Raw genomic sequence first — 19,123 nt, forward strand, 5'->3', positions numbered from 1 at the left:
CCAAAAGACATTTTTGAGGTTTCTTCCGCCCTTTCACGCTTTCTCTCAAGAGATATTTAAACACGGTCTCTCTCCTGTGCACGTTCAATAAAAGGGGAAAACTTCCATTTGCTCTTCTCACCAGGTCCATTGTTTTTGAAGGATTTAATGACAACCAGAACCTCGTAAGGTCCGTTGTGATTTTCTCGCCACACTCATTTGACTCTCACGATGGTTGTACCGGATTGTCGTACCGATGTCCCACGGCGAAGCGACCCTCTGGGAGAACTTCTGGGCTCGATGCGACCCCTGGCGAGCAGATGGGAAACGTGTTGTCGTAAAAGCTTTGAGCACTCACTGGATCTCAGGTGTGTGGTGAATGCGAAACGGAGTATCGTCCTTTTATGGAAAAGGAAAATAGGTGTGTGTGTGTGTGTGTATGTGTGTGTGTGTGTGTGTTTGTGTGTGTGTGTCGACTTTAATCGACTGCCTGGATGCAACTGAGGTTGTGGATCTACTGATGTGGGTGAACTACTGATGTGGATCCATGACCAAGGTTGTGGATATGCCGTTTGGAGAGGTTCTGGGCTGAAAGGATTGAAACCTTGAAGAAGAACGGTGACCAGCTGAAGATCTGTGCGGTCAGGAAACCATTAATTTGCTTACAGGTTAAGGGTCTTACTTTATCATTGATCCTGCATAGTACAGAAGAATCCTTGATGAAAACCTGTTTGAGTCAGCCATGAATCAGAAACTGGGTAGGAGATTCACATTTCAGCAGGATAATGATCTCAAGCTCAAAGCTAAAGCCACACTGGAGTGTCTGAATAAGAATAAAAAACTAGAAGGGCATTCGGTAGAGCACATGCCTACGTCACATGACGCGTGATCCAAAAGAACAAATTGGGCCCAATACATTTTTGAAATATCATGCTATATAATCGTTTTTGGCCCGATCTCTCAATGGTGAAGAATCGCTTTTTAAAATTATATAATTCTCGTATCCATATCCGGATTCGGATCTTCACCAAAATCCAATCAATTCGTCCTTGTGACACACCAAACCTGTCCACCAAGTTTTGTCCGAATCCGTCCACAACTTTTTGAGATATCGTGCTATATATCGGTTTCGCCCCATCTCTTAATGGTGAAGAATCACTTAGAAAATTATCAGATCCTAATCCGGATTCAGATCTTCACCAAAATCTTATCAGTTTATCCATGTCACACACCGAACCTGTCCAAAACTTTTTGATATATGCTGTACACAGACAAACAAACAAACAGACAGAATGGATTGAAAACATAACCTTCTTCATCTTTGGTGATTGAGGTAACAAAGTTGAATACAGGATGTTGTGAAATTTACATCATTTACAGCAATCCATTAAATTATATTATATTTCAGGAAAAGCGGACACTGTGCGTGCGTGGCGTGGCGTGGCGTGGCGTGGCGTGGCGTGGCGTGGCGTGGCGTGCGTGTCCCAAGTCTTTTGCGAACGCTTTAGATTTGATGTTCGACTGATAATGGTTGGGGAACTAATTTGTAATTTATTTAGGATCCTGTGATAACTCGCCTACTCTTCAGAAAATACACTGATCTTCAGCATCCACCAACTAATGCGAGAAGATGGGACAATCAGCTCAACATCTATCTGAGGGACAACACAATTTGTGATGCATTGCCATGTCTGTGAAGGACCATTACGACAGCTTATCTTTGGGTCGGGAATCTGACCCAAGCCAGACATTTCAAAGGTTAGTCCACTTCTTTTGAACCATCTTGTCGAATATATAAGTATATGTTTCTGTATATATATATATATATATATATATATATATATATATATATATATATATATATATATATATATGTTGTTCGTCTTTCGGCTGCTCCCATTAGGGGTCGCCACAGTGGATCATCCGTTATGATTCGCATACTGATTTGGCATAGGTTTTACGCCGGATGCCCTTCCTGACGCAACCCTGGTCACCTCTTACGACACAGGGATAATGATTGGGTTTCGCCATGATTCTGGGCTGCCCTATACCCTCTCATAGCGCGGCCCAGCACAGAGCACCCTTCCTCAAGCGATCCTCCAACCCAAGCCTCCGAGTAGCCGGATTACAGGCGCACGCCACGACGCCCGGTATATATATATATATATATATATATATATATATATATATATATATATATATATATATATATATATATATATATATATATATATATATATATATATATATATATATATATATATATATATATATATATATATATATATATATATATATATATATATATATATATATATATATATATATATATATGTATTGGCTTAGAGGTGCACATATTCGCCTTTACGCTGTCTCACCTGGTTTGAATCCTGAATGAGCTGTAAACTACTATTGCAGTGTTTCGGAGGCAAGGTGATTCATCAGTGTGTGTGTCTTCCCTCAGACAGACAATAAACTGGGTGGGTGTCTCATCTGCTGGCATTAGTTGGTGGAGGAGATCTTATGGTGTCCTTCGTGACAAGTAGAAGAGCTATCATCGGCACCCTGACCAAATTACAAATTCCTGCCCTGACTCCTGCTGGGAATGCAATGGCAAACCACCGAGTGTAATGCTTGCCAAGAAACTGCTTCGGCAGCACCGATGATCTCTAACAGAGTAATTTCATCAGAATATCGAACATACATTTTACGTGACAATCCATGTTGAAATGGGAAACATTTGAAAATGTACATGACCAAGCTCCACGTCGAGCTTTCACTACTGTACTTGTGATTCCGTTCCGATGATACAAAATGTTAACGTGTGTACACAAATTGACAGGTACTCAGACCTTGGTTTATACACCATCGCAAAATATTCATTGAGGTTGCATGTACACACACACACACACACACACACACACACACACACACACACACACACACACACACACACACACACACACACACACACACACACTTCTTTACAAAGCTTCTAGCACTGCTGTACAATGCTGGGGGACAAGGATTCCTGTAACGAGGCCCACAACCTGTTGTAAACATTCCATAACTGAGAATTGACTCCAGACAGGTCGCTGCTCTTGCGTGGGTGTTCAGCTCTCAACCTCAACTCTGTTGACTCTGTTGTCTGTTCATTACTGGCACGCAGTGGCATGCTGTTTTCGAAAGAGTACAATGGTGGGTTTCACGTGCATGAGCGAATACAAACAAACGGAACACCCGGATTGACGAGATGATGCAACCAACGCTCGATTCCCCTGCTTGTCCGATCGGCAATCGAACCCGCAGACTCACGCGTCTCAAAGGCGAGCCCCCTTCCTCGGAGTTCCATCCAATCAACCGATTGACATGCAAACTTAATGAAACGAAATTGTATTTCTCATCTGGATGGTGCGCGTACAACGAGGCGGTTATTGAGTTGGCGAATAACATGGGTAAATAAATGAAGACGAACAGACATCTCCGTTAAAGGTTCCGCCACCAGGCGCAATTAAAGGACGTGCAATGCACAAGCAGGACCGATAGCCCTAACGATCCCCCGTTGCTGAAGGGGGAGTGTGTGTGTGCCTGCTTAACGTTATGGTTTATGGATGAGTTTTACTGGCCAGCCCTCCTCCGACACCTACCTACCAATCCTACAACTACCACCACATCCCACACCTAATTGTACAAACCCCATCGTACCTTTACCACCGCAGACTACCCCGTCCTACACTTACCCACCAATCCACCTCCTAAACCTCCCTCCTCCCTCATCATCCATTCATCCACCCACCCCCCCCCCTCCTCGGATCGTCTGACCGTTAAGTGCCCATTGCGCCTCATGTTTCCGCAGCGGAGATGGGACGCGCAGGACCCTTACGTTGACAAGTCCGAGAAGGCAGAGGAGGGGGTGGGCTAAGGAGCAGTGGGTTTGGTGGTGGTTGGTAGGGGGGGCAGTCTCTCGGAGCATCCGCACTCGGCAGGCTTCGGCTTATTGTGGAGGGGGGAGGGGGTTTGCGATGCGCTGTAGTCGGGGCGGTGGCCACATCGCGGGTCCGCTGCGGGTCTGCTGAATCTTAGAGGGGTGCATGCAGTTCTTGGTCCCGCAAAGGGGAGGTTCTCGTGTGTGCCGAGAAGTGTTGAGCTCCGGATCAGGGTGCTCCAGTTGGGAAGCTGTTCAGAGAGATCTGGCGAGGGAGCGACGCAAAAGGCTCTTCGAGACGAGTTTCCCGGCGACGGTTGCAGAGCATCAAGTTGCGCATTAAATTGGCATTGAATCGACAAACGCAGCCGGAGGCTAGAAATTCAAGTTGCACGGAGGCGTCACTGGCACGGGAAGGGGATGTATCGACTACTCCGGGCCAAAGGAGAGCTCCTCGTCGGGGTATCAACAAAGTCTTGTTGAACGCTCGAGGTAAGTGTCGTGTCTTTACGAGTGATGATCGTGTCATGGACCTCGTTCCGTTCATTTCAATTGATCACGTATGCATCGGACCCGATCACGTACTTCCATCGTCTTGATGTTGTCTGGACATCCGATCTACATTCGTATGTATTACGTCTCTCTTCATGATTATCACACCTCGGTATACTTACTCGTTCTTCTTTCCCTCGCCCATGAGTCTCGTGCGTGCTAAGCTGCCGTGCACTGGCTTGTAAGTGGCCCGTTGATGTATCCAACACTCATCACTTTCTTCCTCTTTGTTCCAGGAAACAGGAGGAAAAGCAAAGGTTCATACGAGTTCGCTTATTACCTATCGCCCCCTTCTGCAAATTTGACACTTCATTCGTCCGTTAATTGCCGTGCTCGGAACCCACTCATTGTGCGCTTTGCATCTAAGTGGCAGCTCTGGTGGAGCACCGAATGCACCAACTTCAACTCCAGGGAGAAGATAAATGTGCTCAAAAATCGACTTCTTGATCCCATGCTTAGATCGACCGCATTGACCCCCATCTACATCAGCCGCATTGACCTCTGGCCCTCTACATCAGCCGCATTAACCCCACGTCTAGATTGGCTGCATTGATCCCGCATCTACATCGGCTGCATTTACTCCGCGTCTCGATCGTCTGCATTTACCCCGCGTCTAGATTGGCCAAATTGATCCCACATCTAGATCACCTGCATTGACCCCTCGTCAAGATCAGCCGATATGATCCCACATCAGGATCGGGCCCATTGATCCCATGTGCTGCTATGCAGCCTTGAACTCCATCCACATCGGCAGCATTGTTCTTGCATCCAGATCAGCCCCATTTGTCTCATGTCTATATCGGCTCCGTTGGTCCTGCATACTGATTGCCCGCATTGGTCCTGCATCCAGATTGGCCACATTGGCCCCGAGCCTAAATTAGCCCTCTTGATCCTGCATCTCCATCAGCCCTATTAATTACATGTTGAGATTGGCCCCATTGATGTAGTGTCAAAATCAGCCCCATTGATCCTGCATCTAGATCGGCTCAATTGATTCCACATCTAGAATGTCCACATTGACTGCATTTGCATCAACCTCTTCGTCCAACACCTAGATCTGCCCCACTGATCTCACTTATAGATCAACTTGAATTGATATCACGTCTACATTGGTTACATTGATCACACGTCTTGATTGGCCCTGTTGAACTTGCACCTTGATTGGCTGACTGTATCAGTCCTGTGCATAAATGGGCCAGGTTGATCCCACGTCGAGATGGGCCACATTGATCCCAGGTCTCCAAGGGCCGGATTGATCCAACATCTCCATGGGCTGGATTGATCCCACGTCTCTATGGGCCAGATTGATCCCACGTCTCTATGAGCCGCATTGATCCCACAGCTATGGTCCTCAGTGTTCCCACGTTTTGATCGGCCGCATTGATCCAACGTCTCGATGGGCTGCATTGAATCCATATCTTGATGGGCAGCATTGATCCCATGTCTCGTGGGCCACATTGACCCAACATTTCGATGGGCAGCATTGATTCCATATCTCGTGGGCCACATTGATCCAACGTCTCGATGGGCAGCATTGATTCCATATCTCGATGGGCTGCATTGATTCCATGTCTCGTGGGCCACATTGACCCAGCGTCTCGATGGGCCACATTGATCCCACATCTCAATGGCCTACATTGATCCCACGTCTCGATGGGTCGCATTGATCCCACGTCTCGATGGGTCGCATTGACCCCATGTCTCGATGGGCCACATTGACCCCACGTCTCGATGGGCCACATTGACCCCACATCTCGATGAGCTGCATTGATCCCACGTCTCGATGAGTCACATTGACCCCACATCTCGTTGGGCTGCATTGATCCCATGATTTGATGGGACTCATTGATCCTATGTCTCGATGGACCGCATTAATCCCACATCTCGATGGGCCACATTGATCCCAAATCTAGATGTGCCGCATTGACCCCACATGTCGATGGGCCACATTTATCCCACATCTCGATGGGCCACATTGATCCCCAATCTAGATGTGCCACATTAACCCCACATCTACATTGGCTGCATCGACCTGGAGTCGATATGGGCCACATTCAGCCAGAGTCGATATGGGCCACGTTCAGCCAGAGTCGATATGGGCCACGTTCAGCCAGAGTCGATATGGGCCACGTTCAGCCAGAGTCGATATGGGCCACGTTCAGCCAGAGTCGATATGGGCCACGTTCAGCCAGAGTCGATATGGGCCACGTTCAGCCAGAGTCGATATGGGCCACGTTCAGCCAGAGTCGATATGGGCCACGTTCAGCCAGAGTCGATATGGGCCACGTTCAGCCAGAGTCGATATGGGCCACGTTCAGCCAGATTCGATATGGGCCACGTTCAGCCAGAGTCGATATGGGCCACGTTCAGCCAGAGTCGATATGGGCCACATTCAGCCAGAATCGATATGGGCCACATTCAGCCAGAGTCGATATTGGCCGTGTTTATCCTGTGTCTAGAGTGGCAGGATTGACCCCACGTCTTTATAGTTGGGCCTGCATCTAGGTTGGCTCTGTTGACCTTGTTTATAAATTGGCCCAGTTGACCTCGCGTATCGATCAGCACCATTCACCTCGCTTTTCAATCAGCCTCAACTACCCCACATATCGACCAACCCCTTTTACCCAGAGTCTCGGGCAGACCCAATGACTCTACCTTTCGATTGGTCCCGTGGACCCTGCATGTAGATCAGCCACTTTCACCTGGCATCTGGATCTGCCACTTTGACACCTTGTCTGGATCAGACGCTTTGACCCTGGATCTATATTGGCCACTTTGATGCCCATATAGATCAGCTGCTTTGACCCAACATTTATATCTGCACATTTGACCTGCATATACATCAGCCATTTTGACCCTGCAACAATATCAGTCACTTTAACCAACATCTAGATCAGCCACTTTGACTCCGCATCAAGGTCAGCCACTTTGAACCCGCATCTAGCTTGGCTCTTTTGGCCCCCTCACCGAGATCTGCTGCTTTGATCTCACATCTAGATTGGCTGCTCTGGCCCCACATCAAGATCAGCTGCTTTGGCCCTGCATCCACAACGGCTGCTTTGACTCTGCATGCAGCTCGACTGTTTTGATTCCACTTCTAGATTTACCACTTTGACTCCATGTCTACATCGGCCGCTTTCCCTCTGCATCTTAATCAGCCACATCAATCCTGTGCATCTTGATCAGCCAGGTTGACCCGACGTGAATCCACAGTGGAAGATGCTTCTTTGGACATGTTGATGCATCAGTGCTCTGAAGCTTGACATGCGCAGGAAGAAGAAAGCAATTGCCACATATACTAATTCAAGGACATTATACAACCCTCCCTCCCCCCTCCCTCCCCCCTCCCCCACTACAGAAAGGGGGAGACAAAAAAAATTAGAGGCATTGAACTAGTACGAGAGAAAGAGATGACTAAATGACAGAGAAGACGGACTACATTGAGACATTGTGGCTTTACAAATGGAAAGCAAAACTTCATAAACACCAGTACCTTAAAGACACTAACTTTCCATGACAGAATTCTTTCTTTTTGCCTTAACTGCTTTTTTCGAAATTGAAAGAAAAAACATCACTCTGAAAGTAATCATATTAAAACTGTGACAAAGGGCTGTTACATTACTGAAGAACGAAGAAAGAAAATTCATGAAAAGGTGTAAAAGATAAAGAATAAAATGTAAAAAGTTTGTGTCTAACAGCATGGAGTAAGGGGAATTAGAAGGAAAATGAATGAATTAGTTGCTTCGTGAAGATGGCTGGGGGGGGGGAGGGGGGAGAGCGAGAGGGAGATTCAGAGTGATCGAGAATGGAAGGAGAGAGAAAGAGAGGAGACACTCATCATCTATTATTCCCATGCTGTCTTCCCAATCTTGGCTTGCTTCACTGAAAACTTGGTTGGTGTCTTTTGTCTCGGAAATGTGCCCACACTTGCACACTCAATGAGGTATGCATGCACTTGATCGGTATTTTGTGCCCTCTTTGGTACCTTTGTGCATTGTCTGGTACGTCCGTGCATTGTTTGGTACATTTGTGCATTCTACGGTACTTTCTTGCCTTCCTCGGTGCATTTGTGCATTTATCAATAAGTCAGTGCATTGTCCGGCATGGTTGTGCACTTCTCGGTATGTTAGTGCATTGTTCGGTATCATGGTGCATTGGTCAGTATGGCTGTGTATTGTTCAGCGTGTTAGTGCAATTTGGTGTGGTAGTGCATTGTTCGATATGGTTGTGCATCGTTTGGTGTGTGAGTACATTGTTCAGTGTGGTTGTGCATTGTTTGGTGTGTTAGTGCAATTTGGTGTGGTAGTGCATTGGTCAGTATGGCTGTGCATTGTTTGGTGTGTGAGTACATTGTTCAGTGTGTTTGTGAATTGTTTGGTGTGTTTGTGCATTGTTCAGTGTGGTTGTGCATTGCTTTGTGTGTTTGTGCATTGTTCAGTGTGGTTGTGCATTGTTTGGTGTGTTTGTGCATTGTTCAGTGTGGTTGTGCATTGTTCATTGTGTTAGTGCAGTTTTATGTGTTAGTGCGTTGATCAGTATGGTTATTCATTGTTTGCGGTGTTCGTGCATTGGTCAGTATGGCTGTGCATTGTTTGGTGTGTTAGTGCATTATTCAGTATTGTGCATTTTTCAGTATGTTAGTGCATTGTTTGGTATGTTAGTGCATTGGACAGTATGGCTGTACATTGTTCAGTGTGTTAGTGCAGTTTGATGCATTTGTGCATTGTTTAGTATGGTTGTGCATTGTTTGGTGTGCTACTGAATTGTTCGGTGTGTTAGTGTCTTGCTCATTACGTTACTGCATTGCTGGGTATGTTATTGTATTGTTCATTATGGTTCTGCATTGTTCGATATGTTACTGCATTGTTCAGTATGGTGGTGCATTGCTTGGTGCTTTTATTGTACTGTTCAGTACCGTTGTACATTCTTTGTGCATTTGCGTATTGTTATTTGCGTTTGTGCATTTGTGTATTGTTCGTTGCGTTCATGAGTTTGTATATTGTTCTTTTGGTTCATGCATTGTTCGCTACTTTCTTGCGTTGCTTGGTGCATTCGTGCATTGTTCAATACTTTCGTCCGTGCATTGTTCAGTACATGCACCAAGTCACTGGGCAGGTACGTGCACGTCTTGGCTTGCTTGAGGCGTCCTAATTCCTGTCGCTGATGACAACCACTCTGCTCCCCCTCCCACACCCTTTCGCTCCCTTTCCATCCACTCCCACCCGGGGCTCCATGAAAAGAACTTCACCACGAAGGGAAGTCACCGAGAGGACACTTACAAAGTTCCTGTACTAACGATAATGTGGATTTCAAACGCGAATCCACGGCTTGTACGTTGGAAATGAATAACGGAGAATAACAATACCTGCCTACGAAATGTAACATTTTCCCGGCATAACAGAAAATGCGTTCTCATCTCGAATCCCAACTATGAAAGCCAGGATGAATGCAATGGATGTGGGTGGTCATAAAAGCTCGGTTGGGATTGGCGGATGTTGTTATTAGAATGCCAGACAGTAAATTCCTCACAACAAGTCCTTTATTCCCAATTGGCATCAGGCTGGCGTGGACCGAGGAGGCCAGTGTAAGCTGTTCAGAGATAGCCTACAGCAAAATATAAACGCTTGCAACACATCATCTCGGGACTGGTACTGCTGCAGTACTAGGGAGAAACGATAGCTTTACGATGGATGAGACATTTTGAAGCAAGCAGAATTTCGAAGCAAGCATCGAAATGAGAATTGGGATCTCAGGAAGAACACATAAATCAACAAACTGTGGTGTTCAAGTGTTCAACTTGTAGGAACTGTTGTGCCTCAAGAATATAATTTAATGGCTCCAAGAGTGACCACAAAAAACCCACACTTGACATGTTACCTTTCTGGGTCATGGTGACTCCGACATGTCAACCACCTGTGATCGAATCATTAATTACTTGTGCATGTGTTGAAGTTTGCTTCTTTTGATGTGTTGGTCAAGTAAACCAGTCTAAATGCCACATTAATTTGACAACTGACGATAATTTGTATCAAATTTGCTGGATTAACCATGGTCATTCATTTGCACACACCCGAAGATACCCCAGGCTGGTAGGATGGCCGAGAGCTACGCACACTAGCCTCTATAGATCTCGAGCATGGGTTTGAATCCTGACCCAGCTATAAACTATCATCGTGGTGTTTCACAGGCAGCGTGATTCATCAGTGTGTGCGCCGTCACTCGGATAGACGTTACACTCGGCGTCCTGTCTGCCAGCATTCGTTGGTGGAGGTTAATGATCCCACGGGTGTCCTTCGCGAAGAGTAGGCGAGTTTTCATCGGCACCCTGGCCAAAATGCAAATTCCTTAACTACTACGGGGAGAGGGATGACAAACCCTCTCATCGTGCATGATGATCCCAGCCAATAAACTGCTTCAGCAGAAGCAACGCTCGGTAACCCAGAGTAAGGTACAGAAGTCAGTAATATACCCCACACAGTAAGGTTCATAAAGGAAATGCAACAGCAGCAGGTCCATCAGAATTAGTACATGCCCAATTTGTAATTCAGAGTACCGGGTGCACTCGTCTAATGTGTTGCTGTGATTCTGCTGCAGGCTGAACACCCTTAATGCCTCCGCTAACATGCCGGAGGCACGGCGCACGGCCCTTCTGCTGCTGGCCCATTGCTGTTGCTGCTGTCTCACTTCACTCGCTCCAGAACCAATGGCGAGCACTTGCTGGCAGTCGACCCGGGATATTTCCGGAGGAGCCTTCTCCTTACGCGTCCATACCATGGAGGATTCCTGTGGATGGGTTGTGGTAAACCCCAAACCTAGAACCAGCACCGTTTTTGTGTGGATATCCAAAGGTGCACACACCTGCAGCCGGTACCTTCTGCTCACATCCGACCTGGAAACACTTCCCCCAAAGCCCAGTGAACCACAGACAGACATGTGTGCAGAACCTGCTTCAACGATCCTGCTCGCATCCCGAGCCAGGTACCTCCACCTGCGTCTCAAATCGCGGAACGTCACCAGAGACTCGATCCCTCCGGTGCCGCCCCAAGTCCTGTTGGAGTACATTACACTGAATGATGCAGATCGCGATTCAGGATGTCGCGCGCTGTGCGCATGGGTGCGCAGGTGCACGCACCACCCCGAGATGGTACAGATGCCACGATCCTGCGATCCTCGGGGGATCGTTGATAAGGGGACCGGTCACCCCACCGCATGCCGACTCAATTACACGGGCGGTCCCGTGCGTCCCCCTCAGAGTCACGACTGTCACAACAGCTCCGAGTCTAACGGTGGGTTTTGCGTCGCGGCAAGTGCGACAGACAGACGAACGCAATTATCAGGCCCTCGAGTAACTTGTAGCTGTAATTTAGTGAATGGTTGGTTGTACTACCATGTGTTTTCATAGAAATGGATCATTTACGTTTAATGACACAAAGGGGAGGTAAATGGGTGATTGGAATACAAGATTTGTTGGTGGCTTTTGTATTTCTTTTTGTTTGTTTTTTTAATATATATATTTTATTATTATGATTGTTGATTGAAGTGCACACATGTTGGAGTAGGGAGAAGGTAAAATAGGAGGTTCAGAGGGATAAAGTGAGTTTGCCATTATGGCGAGGAGTGTGAACAGAAGAGAATGAACTATATGGTGAGGGAGGAGAAAGAGAAGAGATAGGACTAAAGGGGATAAAGAGGCATGAAGTGAAGGATATGTGTGGGCAGTGGTCAAAATTACACAATGATTCCGTAGGTAATAAATAAATGAATCAACCTGAAGTGCATTTATGATAAAAGGGCAAGAGGGTGGCTTGAGGTGGCGGTGGGGAGGGCGGGGTCGAGGAGGGATGGGGTAGGTGTGTCTAGATAATTGTTAACCAGGAGTTGCATTAATGCATAAGGGTCACAGGACAAATACATGTAATTTGGAGTACGTGCTCCCTTTTAAAGTACCCCTCGCTGTGCCATCCCATAAATAATGTGCTCGAAGGTCGAAGTTACCGCTAGGTGGAAGCAGAGCCCGCTACGTACTTAGTGGCATAACATTGATGGGTTGTAGTTTGTACAAACGTACGTTACGTCCTTTTGGAGGGATCGTTAGGCCAGCGGTCTCTTCTGCCACTCCTGCAGCCGTGCACTCGTAAGATCCCACAATGCCTTTCATAAAGGGGACACCGACCCACCGTTATGCATCAGCACCCTTGTCACAATTTCAAATTCCTCAATGAGCCTGAATTTCCAGTAGGAGAGGGAAATCACAAACAACTTCAGTCCTGGAAAACCACTTCGGAAATGCTGATACCCTTTTGATTGAGAATTGTACTTAGCAGCATATCTTCTTCTTCCTTCTCTTCCCTTTATAAGGGGTGAGGTCCAACATGACCAACCTTCTGTCCTGCCTTGCCCACTCTACTCTCTTTGCCATTCTTTCTTCTTCCATATGTACCAAGTGTCCAGCCCCCTTTGTGAGATTTTTTTTTTCACCAATCGCCCCCATCAATCTCATCCTAATGCACCACGGTACACCAATCTCCCGGCACCACGGTACTCCGAACTGGTGGTATATTCAGATATATATATATATATATATATATATATATATATATATATATATATATATATATATATATTATAGTTATAGTATATTCAGTTATATATACTGGTATATTCCAAGCCTGGTGTTGGCTTAGTGGTTAGGGTGGCGGCTTGGGATCCCAGGGTCCTGAGTTCAATCCCCGTTGGCTGCTGAATTAACACCAGGGGGTTGACTCAGCCTGTCATCCATCTGAGGTCGGCGAAGTGAGTACCAGTGTACTGGTCCCGGTGTATGCCCCGGTTAGAATAGGTATACCATATCCCTGTGTGTCGTAAGAGGCGACCAGGGTTGGTGTCAGGAAGGGCATCCGGCCATAAAACATTGCCTCAAGAAAAAGCCTAACCCCTGCCCAGCAGGGAAAAATGGCTGTAAAAACAGTCATTTTTTTTTTTTTATATTCCTGGTACTTACTGGTATATTCTGAACTGTTATATTTTTATTTCAGTATAAAAAGTACTGGTATATATACCCACTCGTTACCGTCCGTCTGGCCGCACGTTCGCCTTAGGGCCCCCCTGCAGTCGCCTTGTGGGCACCTTGAGGCTACCTTGCATCTGCCTTGAACATTCTATGGCTGACGCAGGGACACCCTCAGGTCACCGTGCGACATCAAATCAAAGACCGTACGGCACCCCCACGTTTTCGGTCTCCACAATTTATAAATACCCCGTGCGGCTCCCCGAAAAATAAAAACATATGTGACTACTACATTGTGTGACCGTGGAAATACTGCGGCCGCCCTATAGTTGCTAGTGGCCTTAGATTTTGTAGACCCTAAGGCTGCCATGCCAAATGTGACTTAGGCCTAAGGAAGAGATCCTCAGTTGGTTCGGTTGGTTGTTCAGTAGAGCTTTGGCTTTTGCTTGGCTCGGGTTAGGGTTGAGGCTTTTAGTAAGCTTTTTGCTTCAGCTTGGCTTTTAGCAGGCCTTCGGGTTCTGCTCGGCTCGGAATTCTTGGCCCTCGCTTTGTTCATCGGAAGAGAGTTAAGCTGGTTGCTTGGCTCGAGCTGCTGGTGGTGGCTTCTTGCTCTTGGTTCGTGTTGTGAGAGGCTTTGTTGATCGGAAGAGAGTTGAGCTGGTTGCTCGGCTGGCTCTTCTTGGTTTGTGGAGCTCTTTGTTCTCCGCTTGGCTCCCAGCTTGGTGCGGCTCATCGGCCTCATCTTGGAGGTGGTTCTCCGAGATAGCGACGCATCGACGGGAAGGATCAGCGCCTCGTCTATCCAGCATGTGTTCGGAAGTGCGAGAGGATTCGCTGGAGCTCGGGAAGGATTGCGGCTCATGGCGATTGGATCCAGCTTGCTCTCGCTGGAGCCCGGGTCCGAACAGCTTGAAGACCACACGAGGTGGAGAGGTTCGAGATAGGTTCTGGGTTTCAGCTCATCTGACCCTCCGAGCTGGAGTCCGTTATTAAAGGCATCAGCCACCATTTCTTTTGTGTGTGTGTGTGTGTGTGTGTGTGTGTGTGTGTGTGTGTGTGTGTGTGCGCGCGCGCGCGTACGTGTGTCCGTGGGCCCGTCTAAAAAGTAGGAAACTGTTAAGTGCTTTGTGTGCTGTAAATGATTGCATTGCATTTCGTATAGTCGGTATAGTTCTGCTCTTACATGCTTCCATAGTTCCCCATTATTGTTAATAAATACCCCAATTGTTAAATGTTTTCAGCTCGTCGCGTCGATTCTTTCATTGAGTGAGCATTTCGTGTGTTGGGACTTAGAAAGCTATTGGTTTGCCGTAAAAGGGGGACATTCGGACCAATGGTTCTCGGCGATTAAGCCACTCGGAATCACGCACGGGACAGGCTCGCTTAAGCGGCTTGTTTCATTTAGTTCCGTCAAGGGTGAAATACCCCGGTAGTTGAATCACGTGGGTATTTAGGTAAATTAAGTTGGCAATGACCCTACCCCACATGGTCTGCCCATTGGCGTATTTTGGTTCTTGCACAAGGACCGGTCGGCTTTGGAGTTATCCGGGCGGCGATCTATATTCCGGGCAATCGGTCGTGCCGACTCGACTTGCGGCTCCATCAGAGCGGTCGGCTCGCGGCCGACGCCCGGCACCACAACAGTGGTGTTCAGGAGTGCGATTCGGCCCCCTCCGCCTCCGTAGCAAAATTTACAGATTCGGATCAGGGGTATACGGAGCAACCACCCCCCCCCCCCCCCGTCTCCCCAAATTGCGAGCATTGTTAAATTGTATTTTCAACATGCGACATGGCCAGCCAAGGCGAGCTGAGCCAGGTGGGTAGTGTAAGTGTAGATGAACCCATGGTCCAGGACACCCGTGAGGAAGACACATCTTTCTTTACCCCAGGGTTGGGAAAAGTGGCGATGCCATTCATCTGGTTTGTTTTATTATTACGATCGCACCACTAAATGTCAGCAGTGGGGGCGGCCAGGGTGGGCAACAGGGCAGCAGTGTATGGAGATGATGGAACAGTTCATGCAAAGAATGATGCACGAAATGCGAGCCAGGAGGGAGGAAAGGGATGCTAACATGGATGCGAGCGTACAAAGCATCAGGGGCGATATGCGAACACTGCGGGGTGAAATGCAGTGCATGGGGCGAGGCCTCCAGGCGGGCATAATGGCGATTGCATGCGACGAAACGCGGACGACGGAGCACAAAATGGCGGCGCCACGTGGCAGAGACACCGAACCAACGAAAGGGAGTGTAGAAGGTGTGTGGTCCGAGATGGAGGTGGGCAAAAAAGACGTGACAGTCAAAATAATGACGGTTGGACAGGGGGTGAAAGAAATTAAAAAAGATAGACAAGAACAATTAAAAAAGAAAGCAAGGTTGAAGTACGTGGAGATAGTGAAGGAACAACGAATGAAACAGGAAAAGGAGATCAACCAATTGAAAGAAACGATGACTTTGGAAAATGAAGAACATGAGAGATGGTGGGGTAGAAAACAAAAACAATATGAATTTGAAATTAATCAACTCGAGGAGAGAGCAGAGATGGAAAAGCTCCGGAAAGATAATGAACAACTAAAGGGGCTCAGAGAAGAAGAACGACTCAAATGGGAAGGAAAATGGAGCCAGGAAGAAACGGAAATAATAAACTCGGTGACGGAGATAAAACAAGTAGAGGAGAAACTACAGGTAATTGATGAGCACACACAGGTAGGGATAGTGAGGGACAAGGGGGTTGAGCTGGGGGAGTGTTTTGTGACCCTGTGTGAGCAGCAGGATAGTCTCCTTGAGGAACAGAGGGAGGAAATATGCTCCCTTGTAGCAGATCGCGATGAGGTGACTCCGGTCATGCCGAACGAAGTGGAGCAGATGAGTGCTGTTAATGGGTACACACGGAGCTTTGGGCGTAAAGAGACCCCGGGACCCCTTGTCGTAGCGCAAATCCCCAGCGTGATTGTCCCGGTGAGTGTGGTAAAAAGTGTGAGTGCAGCGAGTGTGTTGAAACGTGAGAATGGTCTGAGTGTCATGGCGAGCGTAAGTGAAATGGCGTGCATGAATGCATGCGGGGAGTTGAAACGCGGATGGTTTCAGACAAGAGACGGGTGTGGTGAGCCTTTTGCGCCGTGTTGAGCTGATTTTGTAACTGCTCCGAGTTCACGGGACGCCGCATACGAGGCCTTTTCGCCAGGTCGCGAACGGCCCTTGCAAGCGCATTTTCGTACAGGGTAGCCGGCGCGGGAACGTCCCGCGTATCGAAAGGCACCGCGAGGAGTGATGTAAGTGCCACATCGGCTATTTTGGAGTTAATGCCATATAGCACTATTTTAACCCTTCCCCTATCATCCGAGCCTATCATCATCATATCATTAAAAAATGTCGCTTACATCACTCCTCCTTTCCGGGCCTCATATATATTGTTACGGCTGTGGAAATTCGCAAACCACCATTCAGGGCCATTAGGTGAGATAACTCTAAGTACATGTGTAGTTAGCCCCAAACCCATTGTTTAGAAGGAAATTATGTGATTCATTCGGGCTGTGACGCTTTGAGATAGCCGTTTTTCTGTTCTATCTTTATTTTGAACCAACCACGTCTCAACCGCCATCACACAACAACCACCTTAACCACCATGCCAGCCATCATCACCAACTACAACCACGCTCCAACCTTCAGACAACAACAACAACGCCAACAGCCACGACCTTTACCTTCACAACTCAATCCCACAAACATTCCATCACCGTCGTTCTCAAACGGCACCACAACCATCAAACCACCACCGATAAACCCTCCACCACCCTCACCTCTCTCCTTCTACGGCCATTCCATAACCACCTGTGAACACTGAGCGTCGGGCTGTCTTGGGCTCATTTAGCGATATGCACCGAGCCACGAAGCAAATAGCGGCCTTTCCGAAGGAGAATTCGGATCAAGAACGCTACACGCCCACTTCTGATCCTTCCAATTAGCAAGCGTGGAGCGGCTTGGCCCCGCCTCCAGGCGCGTCTGTATGAAATCGATATATGAAAATTCTAGGATCAGGGGAGGTTCACGCCCACTTTTCCTCCATCCAATTGGCGAGCGTGGCTCCGCCCCCGAGGTCATCCTGATCCGGATATTTGCATATTGTTTTCTCCTGCTGGTCTATAAGAAGGCGAGCGCAAGGCAGAGTGAGTTTTTAGTTGTGGTAAGAGAGTCATCATGGGAGAGTGTGGCAGTAGCAGTGTGTGTCGGCAGGGCAGAGTGGAGTCGGGTGGCAAAGTCATCAGTGTGGCATCGAGTTGGGTTCTGCATTCGGCTGAGGAGAGTTGCGGGAAGAGGCAAAGGAGCTCGGTCCGAGGCGAGAAGGACGGCGGTCGGCGACGAGGTCGTGGTGTGAGATCACTCGTGACGGGACCCAAGCCAGCCAGCCATTCACCTCCCCCAGGGCATCAACAATTCCCCCTTTCCCCCACGCTGAGTGCAGAAAGGGGGCCCCGTTCCCACCCCACCCCAAACGTTGTGCCAACGAAACCCGCCAAGGAGCACGGAGTCGGGGCACAGCCACGCGGCCACATCTGCGGCTCGTCCACCAACGCGTCACGAGGACACGGGTAGGACCCCCCCCCCGGTCTCATGGACCTGGCTGCTCCTCAAGGGACGCACACATATTGGCCTCCAGGCCTGTCTGCCCCCTTGTCTATGAGGGTGGCTTCTTTCCTTTGCTTTTGAGTAAATGTGTGTTGGCGCCGTCTGTAAAGTAGAACTGTATAAGTGTTGCCATGTGTACGCGTATTCGGTAGTAACTCTGCGTCGTTGTTTCTTTTGTTTACCTGATACAGGTGCATTCTGACTGTTTGGCTGTAGAGATGTGCTTTCCGTGTGTCGCGTAATAAATGTGCATTGTGTGAACTGTTTTCCCGTTTTGCTTCGTCTTTTCTTTATTGACCCTCCATCCTGCTTCACGTAAAGGGTTCGTAGTGGGCTTAATACGCCCGATGATGAATCGGAACCGTCGAGGCCGACGATAACACCGCTCGGTTATCACTGTAGCACGGAACGGACCGCTTAAGCGGTTCGTGTCTGGAGTAGGCCTGTGGCGTGGTGCGATCGCCCGGTCGACCATTCGCGCAGGTACTTAGGTAGATAGAATTTGGAGAGCGACCCTATACTGCGCGGGTGGGCAATTGGCACGATCGTGGTGAGGTTAAACCCCCACCCATGACTAGCTCCCGGCGTTGGTCCGCGAGGGTCACGACTGAATTGTCCGTTCCGGTGGGCGATGCGGCCGCCATTCAAATGGAGCGGCCGATCGCATGCCGGCGGGCACGAATTCACAACAATATATATATATATATATATATATATATATATATATATATATATATATATATATATATATATATATATATATATATATATATATATATATATATATATACATATATATATATATATCTTCTTCTTCTTTCAGCTGCTCCCGTTAGGGGTCGCCACAGCGGATCATCCGTATGATCCGCATAGTGATTTGGCACATGTTTCACGCCGGATGCCCTTCCTGACGCAACCCTGGTCGCCTCTTACGACACAGGGATATGGTACACCTATTTTAACCGGGGTATACACCAGCCCAGTATACTGGTACTCATTTCGCCGACCTCGGAAGGATGACAGGCTGAGTCAACC

At 47.9% G+C, this 19,123-nt stretch overlaps 1 protein-coding gene across 2 annotated transcripts in view; it reads left to right on the forward strand.

The window, feature by feature from the left end:
* The first annotated feature begins 3,977 nt into the window (after positions 1-3,977).
* The window catches only part of LOC147012619 (adhesion G protein-coupled receptor B3-like), a 242,602-nt gene continuing 227,456 nt past the window's right edge, over positions 3,978-19,123 (forward strand). Inside the window, exons 1-2 of one of the 2 annotated variants that reach the window (XM_085853642.1) lie at positions 3,978-4,396; positions 11,051-11,742. In XM_085853642.1, the coding sequence (XP_085709768.1) occupies positions 11,079-11,742 (664 nt within the window). In that variant the 5' untranslated portion in view covers positions 3,978-4,396; positions 11,051-11,078. The remainder of the gene's footprint in view (positions 4,397-11,050; positions 11,743-19,123) is intronic. The other variant, XM_085853641.1, reaches the window with a different exon arrangement.

The sequence above is a fragment of the Eptatretus burgeri genome, chromosome 14, assembly GCF_056783735.1.
Source record: "Eptatretus burgeri isolate ZD-2024b chromosome 14, Ebu_testis_v1, whole genome shotgun sequence".
Lineage (NCBI taxonomy): Eukaryota > Metazoa > Chordata > Myxini > Myxiniformes > Myxinidae > Eptatretus > Eptatretus burgeri.